A 14,514-nucleotide genomic window follows, 5' to 3' on the forward strand; every position below is an offset into this window, starting at 1 on the left:
TCTTCCTGTTTTCTCGGATTCACTTCTCCACATGTCCTACCTTCCAGAAAGTGGTTGATTTTCTGTCCTAGAATTGCTGCTCTTCTTGTCTTCTATCTCCTGTTGAGTTCATAGGTGTTTGGAATGGTTTGATAACTATCTAGCTGAACTCCTGGGACCTAATGATATTTCAGTGTGTTACTCTTCCACCATCTTGCTTCCTCCACATGAGATTATTCTTAATCGACTATGTGAGTAGCTTAAAAGTTTTTAACATAACTCTCAATAATCGGCACTATGTAAACCATTTGGAATCATTTCTCTACAAATGGAAGTGGCTTATTTGGTTAAGATAAATCAAGATAATTATAGATTATTTCTATGTTTCAGCGGCATATTTTATTATCACAACTTTTTTCCAGCAATCTCATGAGTTAAATGCAGTTTTCTTTTCCCACCCACAAATAATAATTAGGAAAAAATAAGGGAGGCATATGTATGACATTGCTTTCTCTACAAATATTCATTATATTCTTCCAGTTTCCCTAGTAAATGTTTCAGCCCTACTACCAACTAAACAAGGGAAGTGTTCTTGATAAATTAATATTTGTTGATTTTTTACTAGCTTTGCATTTCATTTCCACATTAAGCAAAAATAAAAGGATATAAAATGTCTATTTGGTCAATTCCCATATTAAGAGAGAATCCATAAAAAGAAAATTTCATATCAGACTCTTGATGCTACTTATTACATTCTATTATAAACAAAGTTTTTTATTTGTTTTTCCAAATTATCTTTATACCTTCTAACGTTTTTTCCTTTTGGAAATATTTCAGTATACTATTTTTGAGTTTATTATGTTTTATTTATATTAAAGTCTCCAACTGTGGCAAATTTTGTTTTTATTTTTTAATGCATAGACTTTACTTTAAAGGTCTATGTCAGTATAAATATTTAAACTAAGTTTACACGAATCAAATTAAAATGAATGTGTTCTACAATTCAATTAGACTATTCCAGCTTCTCAGTGATTGGGTGTCACTGAAATTGTTCAAGAATTACAAATGTCTAAAATTTCAAGTGACAGCTCAGTGGTTAAGTGCTTATCTGAAAGTATATGGACTAGTTAGTAATTAATTTATCACTTAATTTAAAATGAAGTAGGGTTCTCATTGTTATATATATAAATGTGTGAATCTCAGTTACAATTCTGGCAAAATAAAATCTACCATTAAATGGGTGTCTAAACCCTTTGGGACATTATTATACAATAATGACTGTCAAGGGTTTGGTATAGAAATAGCAATCAAACTATCAGTCATTTATTTGATAGCTAATTTGTCTCTACTAGCTGATTAGGCTTTTAAAGGCATAGAAAGGAGGCATTCCCTAATTTAAAATGCAATATATTGTGAACTGATTTAGGGTAAAGTGGACCGTGGGATTTCTTCTTTTGACAGGATGACAGAAAAGGTATTCTGAGAGGGCCTCCAACTGAAAAACAAGAAACATATTTTTCAGTGCATTTCTGGTTTAGAAGAAAGCAAAGAAAATATACGAGGCTATGCATAGATACTGTATAAACACACATAAATAGATACACACGTAATGAAAAGAAACATGAACTGAAATGAAAATAGGAGATGAAATGGGAAGAAAACTTGGTTTTCCTTGGAGCAGATGGCAATAAATCTCTGGAATGAGACGACTAAGATGGGGGCCTAGTCTCCTTGGATCAATAGGTGAAGAAGCTAAACTTGAAATTTAGCATTTATTTAAAACCCTCAGAGAATGTTAAAATGGTACCAGCTTGGTAGTAACTCTTGGATTCAATTAGCATAAAATGAATAAAATTATACCCAATTTAGGGCCTCAGGATTCTCAAAGCTTAAGCTCAAATAAATACGCTTTTACTATTAAATATAGCTAAACACATAGGGAAGAAAGCTATCATGAATGAGTCACTAGAAATAACAGATTTTTTTTGGGAAATGAGGGCATTTGAAAACCCTCCAGTATATGGTAAAATTTAGAAAGTCACATGCATGTGCAGGACAAGGCGCATGCTCAGAAAACCTGAGAAGACCTTAAGCTTTCACCACTAGCTGATCTATAAGCCTAGTATAAGCATCAAGTGAAAGCTAAGGAGACTTGTGAATGGTCTGGCTAAGTATTAAACAAGTGTGGGGCACTGAGCCAATCCTCAAAGACTAGGGAAGGTCTTGTCATGGTCTGCATATTTGTGTTCACTCAAAATTCATGTGTTGAAATCTTAATGCCCAATATGATGATATTAGGAGGTGGGCCTTTAGGAAATACTTAGGTCCAGAGGATGAAAAAGAAAAAAAAAAAAAAAAGATTTCCATTCATGAGGAAGAGTGTTCTCACTAGACACTAAATCAACCAGCATCTTGATCATAGACTTTCTAGCCTCAAGGACTGAGATAATTTTTTATTTTGTTGTTTATAACTCACCCAGTTTATGGTATTTTTGTTATAGCAGCCTAAAAATACTTAAAGTGATTGCTTTTTAAGCTCCTTGTATTAAAAAATAATCAATTTCATAAAAAATATTGTATAGACACAAGTTAAACTTTCAACAATCAAAAACAGCAAAATCCTGGAGAAAAGAGAGAATCTGATTTTCAGAGTTTCTGCATTATCATATTCAAATGTCCAGTTTCAACAACAACAGAATAATTGCAAAGCATACAAAGAAGCAGGAAAGTATGAGCATTCAAAAGAACAAATTGATTTGACCAAAAAAATCCCTGAAGAAAGTTCAGTCATTGAGTGTATTAAACAAAGATTTGTCATGATTCTATTAATTATGCTCAAAGAATATGGACAAAGAATTGAAGGAAACTATAATAATGATATATGAATAAAATCAGAATATCAATGAGGAGATATAAATTATAAAAAGAATCCAAATAGGAATTTTGGGAATTCAAAATATAAAACTGAAGTGAAAAACTAACTAGAGAAGTTCAATAGCAGATTTGACCAGAGAGAAGACGGAATTAGTAAACTTGAACAACTTTTTGGACAATTAAAATTATCCAGTCTGAAAAATAAAAGGAAAAATAATAAATTAAAAAATAATGAAATGGGCATAAGAGATATGAACAAGTTAGTAAAAAATGTATTATGGGAATCTTATAAAGATACAGAAGAAATATTTAAAGAAGTGATGGTCAAAAATTTCCCAAATGTGAGTAATACATGAATCTACACATTAGAAGCTCAAGAAACTCCAAGTAAACTCTAAGAGTTTCATACATGGACAAATCATAGTTAACTTGCTGAAAGATATAGACAAAGAGAATCTTGAAAGCATGAGGAAAGAAGTCACTGGTCATGTGCAAGAAATCCTAAAAATATTAACAGCTGATTTTTAATAAGAAAAACACATGGAAACCAGAAAACCATAAGATAACATATTTAAAGGATGAAAGAACAAGAATTTTTGATGATATAAAATTCTCTCTTTCTGCCTGCCTCTCTGCCTACTTGTGATCTCTGTCAAATAAATAAATAAAATCTTTTAAATAAATAAATAAATAAATAAAGTGGAAAGAAAAGAAACTAATATTTAGAGTACATAATCAGTAGCAGTAAAACAACCTAATTTAAAAATGGGTAAAAGACTTGAATAGCCAGTTCTCCGAAGAAGATATGCAAATGACCAATAAATACATGAAAAGATATTTGATATTATTATTCATTAGAGAAATGCAATCAAACCACAATAATAGAAAACTTTACACCTCCTGGGATGACTACAATAAAAACAAAATAAAAATAAGCAACACACCTACTAGGATAACTACAATAAAAGCAAAACAAAAATCAAAACTTTTGAGAATGTGGAAAAACTGGAATCCTCATATATTGCTGGTGGGAATTTAAATTTTGCAGCAACTCTGGAAAGTAATTTGGCAGTTCCTCAAAAAGTTAAACATACAGTCAATATATGGCACAGAAATTCCAGTCCTAGGTATATACTCTGAAAATTGAAAACAAATATTTGAACCTTTACTTGTATACCAATCTTCGTAGTAGCAATATTCACAATAGGGAAAAAATACATACATCACATGTGTTTATCAACAGAGTTGTAGTTAAACAAAATGAGCTATAGGCATACAATAGAATATTATTTGGCCATGAAAAGGAATACATTTGGATAATATGTATAAACCTCAAAGATCTTATGCTAAGTGAAATAAATCAGACACAAGAAGACAAATGATTATACTTACATAAAATACTTCTAATTGGCAAATTTGTAGAAATATATAGCATGTTAGAAATTACCAAGGGCAAGAGAAAGGGAAAATGAGGAGTTATGGCTCAATAGTAACAAGGTTTTGGTTTGATGTATTGGAAAAACTTTTGCAAACAGACAATGGTAAGAGTTGTACAACATTATGAATATAATGCCACCAAACTGTACACTTAAAGAATGGTTAAGAGCAAAAATTTTCCTTTACATATATTACCATAATAAAAAATAGCAAAAATAGAGGAAACACAGATAATATTAGAAATAGAAACAGGACAAAAGCCTAGATGTAGCATAGACTAAAAGAAAGTGAATAACTACCTGACAATGAATTTGAAAATTTTCTCAATGTTGAATTGTTTCTGAGAAAAGTAAACTTACTTTAAACTGACTCAAAGGAAAACAGACAAACCTGAAAGTCTGAATAATTCAAAAAGTTAAAAAAAAATACCAACTACTGCTCCCCAGAAAGAGGCTTAGATATTTTTACAGCATAGTTCTTTTATTTTTTGAAAGTTTTTATGTATTTATTTGAAAGAGCATAAGCAGGGGGCAGAGGCAGAGGGAGAGAGAGAAGCACATTCCCTGGTGAGCAGGTAGCCTGACCAAGATCATGACCTGAGTTGAAGGCAGTTCTTAATTAACTGAGCCATGCAGCTGTCCCTTACAGGATAGTTCTACCCAACTTCCAAAAAAATAAATTATTCTCAAACTTACAGAAGCTTTTCCATAATAGAAATGAAAGTATACATGTGCTAATTTATCTGATGAAAAATTTTGATACTAAATCAGCAAGGAAAACCAGAGAAGAAAACTTCCTTGTCTTCATAAAGTATAATTACCTCAATAATATTCTTAATGGTGAAATATTAGAATCATTCCCTTTCTTTCCCTTTAATCTTGCATTTCGTTTATTTTTTTAATTTATTTTTTTTCAGTGTTCCAAAATTCATTGTTTATACACCACACCCAGTGCTCCATGCAATATGTGCCCTTCATAATACCGACCACTAGGCTCACCCAACCCCCCATGCCCATCCCCTCCAAAACCCTCAGTTTGAGTCCACAGTCTCTCATGGCTTGTCTCTGCCTCCAATTTCCCTCATCTCACTTCTCCTCTCCATCTCCCAATGTCCTCCATGTTATTCCTTATGTTCCACATGTAAGTGGAACCATATAAAAATTGACTCTCTGCTTGACTTAGCATAATGTCTTCCAGTCCCATCCATGTTGATACAAAAGTTGGGTATTCATCCTTTCGGATGGTGGCATAATACTCCATTGTATATATGGACCATATCTTTTTAATCCATTTGTCCATTGAAGGGCATCTTGGTTCTTTCCACAGTTTGGTGACTGTGGCCATTGCTGCTATGTACATTGGGGTACAGATGGCCCTTCTTTTCACTACATCTGTATCTTTGGGGTAAATACCAATTGCAGGGTCATAGGGAAACTATTTTTAATTTCTTAAAGAATCTCCACACTGTTTTCCAAAGTGGCTGCACCAAGTGACATTCCCACCAACAGTTTAAGAGGGTTCCCCTTTCTCCACAGCCTCTCCAACACATATTCTTTACTGTCTTGTTAATTTTGGCCATTCTAACTGGTGTAAGGTTGTATCTCAATGTGATTTTGATTTGAATCTCCCTGTTTGCTAATGATGATGAATATTTTTTCATGTGTCTGTTAACCATTTGTATGTCTTAATTAGAGAAGTGCCTGTTCATGTCTTCTGCCCATTTTTTGATGTGATTATCTATTTTGTGTGTGTTGAGTTTGAGGAGTTCTTTATAGATCTTGGATATCAGACCCTTGTCTGTAGTGTCATTTGAGAATATCTTCTCCCTTTCCATGGGTTGCCTCTTTGTTTTGTTGACTGTTTCCTTTGCTGTGCAGACTTTTTATCTTGATAAAGTCACAAAAGTTTATTTTCACTTTTGTTTCCTTTGCATTTGGAGACATATCTTGAAAGAAGTTGCTGTGGCTGATGTCGAAGAGGTTACTGATTATGTTCTCCTCTAGGGTTCTGATGGATTCCTGTCTCACATTGAGGTCTTTTATCCATTTTGAGTTTATCTTTGTGTATGGTATAAGAGAATGGTCAAGTTTCATTCTTCTACACATAGCTGTCCAATTTCCCCAGCACCATTTATTGAAGAGACTCTTTTTTCCACTGTATATTTTTTTTCCTGCTTTGTCAAAGATTGTTTGACCATAGAGCTAAGGGTCCATATCTGGGCTCTCCACTCTGTTCCACTGGTCTATGTGTCTGTTTTTGTGCCAATACCATGCTGTCTTGGTGATCACAGCTTTGTAGTAAAGCTTGCAATCAGGCAATGTGATGCCCCCAGTTTTGTTTTTCTTTTTCAACATTTCCTCAGTAATTTGGGGTCTCTTCTGGTTCCATACAAATTTTATGATCATTTGTTCCAGCTCTTTTAAAAATGCTGTGGAATTTTGATTGGGATGGCATTGAAAGTATAGATAGAAGCATTTCCTTTTAAGTGAGCTACAACTTAATGAAGCTAACTATAACCTATTCCATTAAACCCCAGAAATCCGGGGCAGTTAAGATAAAAGAAACTCAGTCAGAGAAGGACAATTATCATATGGTTTCACTCATATGCAGAATACAGAAAACAGTGCAGATGATCATAGGGGAAGGGAAACTAAATGCAATGGGAAGAAATCAGAGAGGGATTCAAACCACGAGAGACTCTTAACTATGGGAAAGAAACTGAGGGTTGCTGGAGAGGAGACAGGTGGGAGAATGGGGTAAGAGGGTGATGGGCATTAAGGAGGGCACATGATGTGATGAGCACTGGGTGTTATACGCAACTGATGAATTATTGAACTCTACATTTGAAACTAATGATGTTCTATATGTTGGCTAATTGAATTTAAATTTTGAAAAAAAAGATAAAAGAAAGGGAAAAACAAGAACAGCACTTGGGTGGCATAGTTGGTTAACACACCTACTCTTGGTTTTGATTCAGGTCCTGATCGAGTCCTGTGTTGGGTTCCATAGAAGTGGGCTTAAGACTCCTTGTTCCTCTGCCCCACCCTCACCACCCCTCCCATACTTTCTACCTCTCTCTAAAATTAATAAATAGGATAGATAAGAATATAAATTGTCATTTACAGAAGATATGCTTGTTATATACAAAACTAAAAATAATTTATAAATAATAGTAGTAGGAAAGTCACCTAAATGTAAGCTCAATAAGCAAAAATAAATTTCCTGTCTATATACAAACAGTGAAAAGGTAAAAATATAAAGATATATACCATTTGAAATGAGAAAAAAAAAATAGGGTACCAGGGTGGCTCTGTCACCTTAGCTGCCAACTGTTCATTTCATCTCAGGCCATGATCTCAGGATGGTGAGATCAAGACTTGCATCAGGCTCCACACTCAGTGGGGAGTCCGCTTGGGATTCTCTCTCTTTGCCTCTTCCCCCACTCGTGTGCTCTCTCTCTCTCTCATAACTAAATAAATCTTTCAAAAAAAAACAAAAAAGTAATAAAAAATGGTTTTCAAAATGTGTATAGAAATATGTCATATCTGACTCATAAGATGGTATTTTATAGTGATAACAAGCCAATTTCTGTTGGTTCAGGGACACACAAACTGATCAAAGAATGCAATCTAGAGCTCCCAAACCAACATCCTCATATATAGACTCTTGAGATATGTCAGTCTGACATGCAGATCATTGGGGAAAAGAGGTCTCAAGTAATATTGAGACAACTGCTTATTTATATTGAAGCTTTGAAAAGGGGGATCTCTGCTAGTTTACTGTTATTGTTTATGTCTCTATTTCACATACTTTATGAAAATCAGTTCCTCAAAAATAAAGATTTGAAGAAAATAGGCAATGCAGAAGTGTTATAAAATAATTGATTAAAAGTTCACTTTAGTAAAATTGGTAATTCCTTCTTACCAAAAGATTTTTAAAAAGAAAGCAAAAAAGCAATCTATCAACTTGAAGAAGATACTGCAACTCACTAACATGTAATAGATTAGTATCCAGAATATATAAAGCTGACCTCAACTAGTGAGTCAGACTCAGTGGTGTATTATGAATGAATTACAGGTAGAATGAAGATATTGATCTTAGCTCTCTGTGAGGCAGAGTAGGGCCTGGGTAAAAAATTTTCATTGCAAGCAGCCTCATCTGTTTACCTCAATGTGTCTTAAATATTACTCTTTCCTATGTGTTGGGAATCACTGATATAAAGAATTACGCAATCAATAACAAGCAGTCCAGGGGCACCTGTGTGGCTCAGTTAGTTAAGAATTTAACTCATTTTTTTAGGGTCAGGTCATGATCTCAGTGTTGTGAGATCAAGCCCCATGTCAGGCTCCATACTAGGCATAGGACTAGCTTGGTATTCTCTCTCTCCCTCTTTCTTGGCCCCTCCTTCCAAAAAATAAATAAACAAGCAGTCAAGTGGAAAACAGTCAAAATACAAAGTCCTGTCACAGAAAAAGAAACATAAATGACATACATATAAAAATATATACAGCTTATTTGTTAAGAAAATACAAAAGATCACTTTACACACTCTCTACTTTGGTAGAAATAATGAAATCTAATGTACAGAAGTTGTATTTAAACTAGTAAAATAATTTTGGAAAACCTTATGGCACAATATCATGAAATTAAATGTTTGTTTTTGAGAAATTACAATTCTAAGCATATAACATAGAGATATACATTTGAACTCGAAACTGTTTAATAGTGTTCATAACCATATTGTTTATAAAAACAAAAAAGTAAAAACAACCTAAATCTCTAATGACAGACAATTATCAGTTGAGAGTATCTGTATGTAACTATCTATATGTAATATAAAACCATTAAAAAAATCAAGAGGTGTCATAATTTAAAAAAATGTTATAAAGCTTAAAAAAGCCAGAATATAAATTGGTCATTTTTTTAGAATTTCTCTTTATATTACCAAGGTAACAAATAGCTATGAAAATTATTAGAGAGATGCCTTTTTAGTTTATACTTTACTAAAATTGGTGACCTCGGGCATTCATTTTTTTAATCTAAAATAATGAATATTATTTTATTATTAACTATTTTTTGCTCAAGGCATGATTATATATGACAGTATTTATGTAATTTCTTCTTATACTCATTCTTAATTACATTATTATTTAATATCATATCAGGTTCCTAATTTAAGAATTACAATTTTATTAAATATGAATTTTTGCATAAATGTATAAACAATGTATGAATGCATAAGTATATGTTAGTAAGAAATAATACTAAGTTACTTATTGTGGTGTAATTTGCTCCCAGTTTTGCTAGCATGTTAAAATCATTTGAGGCATTCTGTTACCAAAGGATACACAAAAGTAAATCCAATACCTTTAAATCTGGTAATTTAGATTCAAATTTAGCTCTAATGTTTTTTTAAGCTTTACTATTTAATGGAAATAGCACACTCTGTGTTTTTCCATGTTAGTTTTATAAAAATATATGCAAATGTATGGAAAACGACTCTCCGCCTACATGTACTTTTTATAAAGACTTCTCAAAGTAGATTTGCATTAATCATGCTTCAAATAAGAGTTTCCTATAAACCTAAGCCATGCCATTTCATTGAAAAATTATTACAGAAGGTACATTAGAGCAAATAAAAATCATGAAAATTATAATAATTGGATTTTAGGGATAGTCTGACATGGTCTGCTCCCATGGTATTTATATGGATAAATACAATGAGTCTGATATGCATTTTCAATGTTTCTTTGCCCGAATTTTTATTTTTATTACATATTGCTATATAGTTGAGATGTTTGTTTCTGTTTATTGCTAGGTCATACAGATAAATTTTGAAGAATTTGATCTGGAGATTGGCTATGATACATTGACCATTGGTGATGGAGGTGAAGTTGGAGACCCCAGGACAGTACTCCAAGTGTAAGTGCTCACCATCTCATTCTTGACTTTGCCTATCAGGTCTTTATTAAATTTTAACCTTTTTTTTCTTTCTTCTACATTTTTTTTTTTTTTTTAAGTTGGTCTCTTCCACTACTACCAACAGAAGAAGCATAGTAACTTGGTTATTATCAGCAACCTACATATAGTATTTATTAGCTCTTCTTCAGTGAGGTTTAAGGTACTGGATCCAAACAGAATTTTCTAGACTCCACTGGCAAACAGAAACCTGTCAGAAATGGAAGCTCACAGTAAAATTGCAGAGTGGCTGATTAGGGTTTATTTTGGAAAATACCCTTGCCCTTAGAGTTTAAAAATGGAAAGGAAAAAAAAAAAAGTATAAAATGGATCCCAGGGGACTCTGATACCGGTACTGCAGACTGGTGGGTCATGTTCACGTATTGGATGTAAAATCATACCTAGCCATTGAAATCTGAAGTTTAGATTTGAAATAGATGAAGTAGAGCAACTGGGGGTTTTGATGTGGGCTGAAACAATGATCATGTATCAAAAAACAGGAAATGCTAGGAACTTATTTATTCCCCAGTCCCTGAGCTATTCATTCCAATAATCTACCTCTGATAGGCATGGAAAATATTTTGGGGAGACTATATTGTGTTTTCTCCTTTGAACCTCAAAAAGTTAGGATTCACTTTCTCTCAGAATTCCTTTCATAGTTATTGATTTTCAGTTCAGACTTCATGAACACAATGGATTTCCCTAAACCATCAAATTGAAGTTCACACTGAGTATTTCATCTCCAGTGGGAATAAAAATTAAAGCTTCATTCTGTGAGCATTACCTTTTAGACTGTTCAATCAATAGATCTAAATTGGTCCCCCTAGTGAGAATGTGGGAGGGCTAGGAAAGAGAAGAAAAAAAAATACACTATGTTTAAAACACCCTAAGACTGTGAGAGTAGCAAGTGTGTATGTGCATACACATACACACATTATTCAGATCCAGACATTATTGTAATGATATGGATCTAATTTTTCTTATAAAACTCAAAATAAAAAAAAAATAGGGCAATACCTTTACAACTTTTAGATACTGAGAGAAAAAAGAACTTTTTAAAAAAATACAACCATACTCTAAAGAAAAAATTAATTCTTCCTTGATCAAGAGATGCTCTGTCTGAATCCATATCACTGCTCTAGGCAGTGTGTGTGTGGGGGGGGGCATTATGCCTTGTTTCCCACCCCACCCCGCATAATGTCCTTCCCACCTTCACACACTGCCACCACTCTCTCTCACCACATTCCTCCATTTTCTGCATACCTACCATCCCCATTTGACCTAGGTTGCAAAAAGAAAAAAAAAAAAAATTAGTGGTTTTGCTGCTCACTTCAAAATTTTAATTGTCAAGTGCATATGATGCCTTTATTTCATTTTATATTGGAAGATAGTGATGGGGAGATTTTTAAATTAATTTTTAAAATCTGTCTTGAATGGATGAAATCAAATAGTGGATGAGGTGAGAAGCATGGGATAATGAAGTGGAAAAAAAATAGGCTTACAGTTGATTTTTTAAAGAAGATTATCCCCAAATTAGCTGGACAACAAAAGACCCTATAGAGAACAAAAGTATGGATGGGTAGTGCCTTTATAAACCAAATAAATAGTCGAATGGAAATAGCTGTATATCACAGACTAACATGAGTTTCCTTCTGTTGCTGGTGGGAAAAAGAAGAAAAAGTTATATATTCTTTTCCTCTTCTCATATTCCTCTTGTTATACTGTCCCTTTTTTGTGTAGTCATTCTACTTTGTTGTTGTATTTCCCTCACTCTGAGAAGTTATATTAATTTTGAAAAATTTATGTGATTCCCATTTTTCATCCATATTCCTCTGTCTGTAACCAGAAAGTGTTTCTCAAACTTTCTTTTCTCCCTGAGAAACAACATTGCACTTCTCTGAAAATATAACCCTTTTCCCGAGTAAGGATGACTGAAACAGAACTTAGGTAGCACCTACTCCTGGAGGTGTTCAAATGAAAGCCAGCTGACTCACTAACAGAGATTTTACAGTGCTAGAATTAGATCAGAAGTTCCTTTGAACTCTAAGATTCTGTAATAATAGAACTTAACTGGATTTGTATCCACCAGAGATGCTGATCTAAATTTGAGTGAATCTGAAGCATATTTCTCAAGGTTAACTTTCCCAACTTTAGGACCGCGCATTTGGGCGTTTGCAGGGCCCAGAGTAAGAAAGCAAATAAATGCAAACTTATGTATCATATATCTAAACATTAGAAGTTGTATATGAAAGCTACATGTCATCAAATATAGTATGTTCCATTCTCCTACCTTGACAAATGCACTTTCATGACGACCTGAAAAGACAAGTTTGCATTTAGAATTCTAGGAATTGTGTGGTTTCCTTATGGGGACATGAAGTCATGGGGCAAATGTGTTCCCAGCCCCAGCCTACAGCTGCCACCCACTCTCACCAACCTCAGCTCCATCTTCACCAAGCTGTGGACTTCCCCGCTTAAACATTTGAAGTCCCCATTCCCCCCCTGCAAGTAGTGTTCACTGCCCAAGGGTGCACATATGGGTCCTATGTCCTGGCCCTGGAAATATGCATGTGGAAAGGAGGCTTATGTGGGTCCAGGTGGCAGGCAAATCCAGGGTACCGGGTGCTAGTGAATTGTAGGAGAGTACTTCTCAAACAAAGTGTAAAATATATTTGTTTTCATTTCCAATCCATCTTGAACTGATACTTTTGTAAAGGGAAGGGAAAATAAATTCCTAGAAAAATGAAATAAAAACATATGTGAGTACAATCCCATTATTTTTATATTATGAAATTCACCACACACAATTGCTCTTAAATTACTCTAGAAGTTTGAAAAACTTACTTCCAATTCCTGTACTGATGGCACTATGGGCTGGAAACTAGCCTAGAATCTGGAAGAAGTCAGGGAGGAAGGCAGGCACCAGCAGATGCATCAACTCCCTGGGGAAGAGTTAAGGAAAGGTCAGAAGGAGACCCTCCATGGGGAAGAGATTAGAAAAGGGGTCCTCTTGCTCAAGTTTAAAAACAATATTACATATGTGGCATGATAAATTGTCAAGAATTTTAAGTTTTAAAACCCTAATTGAAAAGAATTTATTTTAAATGATGCTCTTCTAACAGGTAAAACTAGTCTCCATCTGGACACCTTAGTTAGCAATGTTTTATTAATCTATGAATTCCTTTTTGATTTTTATTTTTGATTTATATGCTAGTAAGTAACTTTTGGCACCAAAACTATTTTCATAAATAAATTCATTTTAAGAGATGTGATAGCTAAAAGTAAAAAAATGTAGTAAAATAAATAACAGAAATGCATGCATCTAACAGAAAACTATGTAATATCATATTTTAAATTCTAAGAGGATGAATTCAGCTTATATTAATTTTATAAGTTCTCATTAATAAACACAGAACACATCACTTTGGTAAGTATTTAGTCAGATATAAAACATACGAACCTATTTTGTTTAGGTCATAGGTTTAAATTAAGCATTAGAAATATGTAGTGTTTTTGTTTCTCATTTTCTTCTAATATTTAAGTTCTAAAAAGTAAAGTCAATTGTCATATTCTATTCCATAAAAATATGTATATAGTCCATAAAGTCACAATATGTTCAATAGTTAAAATAATCCTCCATAAAAAGACTAATTATGAAAGGTTTTTAAAAACCATTCTTATAATTACTTTCTCTGAAGTACAAAGCATTTAGTTTTTGTAATACAGTAACTTAAAAATAATTTAAGTATGCAACATCTCTTTACCTTGAGACTTTAGCCCCAAAGAAATATGATGAAGTTATCAGCAATGAAATTATTAAGTAATAGAGAATGCATTGTGATTGGACACCATATGTAATATGAATTTTGCCATATAGTTTTATCAGATGAAAATTCCTAAAATACTGCAAACTTAAGTTGCAAACCTAAATTCACAATTCAGGGATGTGTTGCTTCTGCCGTTTGCTGTCTCATAATCAAATTGCCCATTTATACTCTTGTCTCTGTTTCTCATTCATTTTCTCTCCATTGGAATTACTTGGAGGGCATTTTTTTCTTTTGTGAAATAGCATTTTTTTATTCCTGACAACTGCATGGAATTATAGTGACAAGTGTCAAAAGATCTCAGAATATGAACTTAGCCAGCTGATAAAAATTCAGGTAATTGCTTTAAACAATCATGCTATTATCTTTTAAAGGCTGTTAAAATAACATTAAATTTCTCCAGATTGTTTTCCATGTGCTTTTTTCACACTTATGTGTAAAT

At 33.3% G+C, this 14,514-nt stretch overlaps 1 protein-coding gene across 2 annotated transcripts in view; it reads left to right on the forward strand.

Annotated features, from left to right (window-relative positions):
* CSMD3 (CUB and Sushi multiple domains 3) overlaps nucleotides 1–14,514 on the forward strand; it is a 1,221,727-nt gene that overhangs the window by 637,481 nt on the left and 569,732 nt on the right. For both annotated transcript variants that reach the window (XM_032858445.1, XM_032858446.1), the window contains one exon: nucleotides 10,109–10,212. In XM_032858445.1, the coding sequence (XP_032714336.1) occupies nucleotides 10,109–10,212 (104 nt within the window). The remainder of the gene's footprint in view (nucleotides 1–10,108; nucleotides 10,213–14,514) is intronic.

This window comes from Lontra canadensis, unplaced genomic scaffold, assembly GCF_010015895.1.
Source record: "Lontra canadensis isolate GAN:19392208 unplaced genomic scaffold, GSC_riverotter_1.0 scaffold15, whole genome shotgun sequence".
Classification (NCBI taxonomy): Eukaryota; Metazoa; Chordata; class Mammalia; order Carnivora; family Mustelidae; genus Lontra; species Lontra canadensis.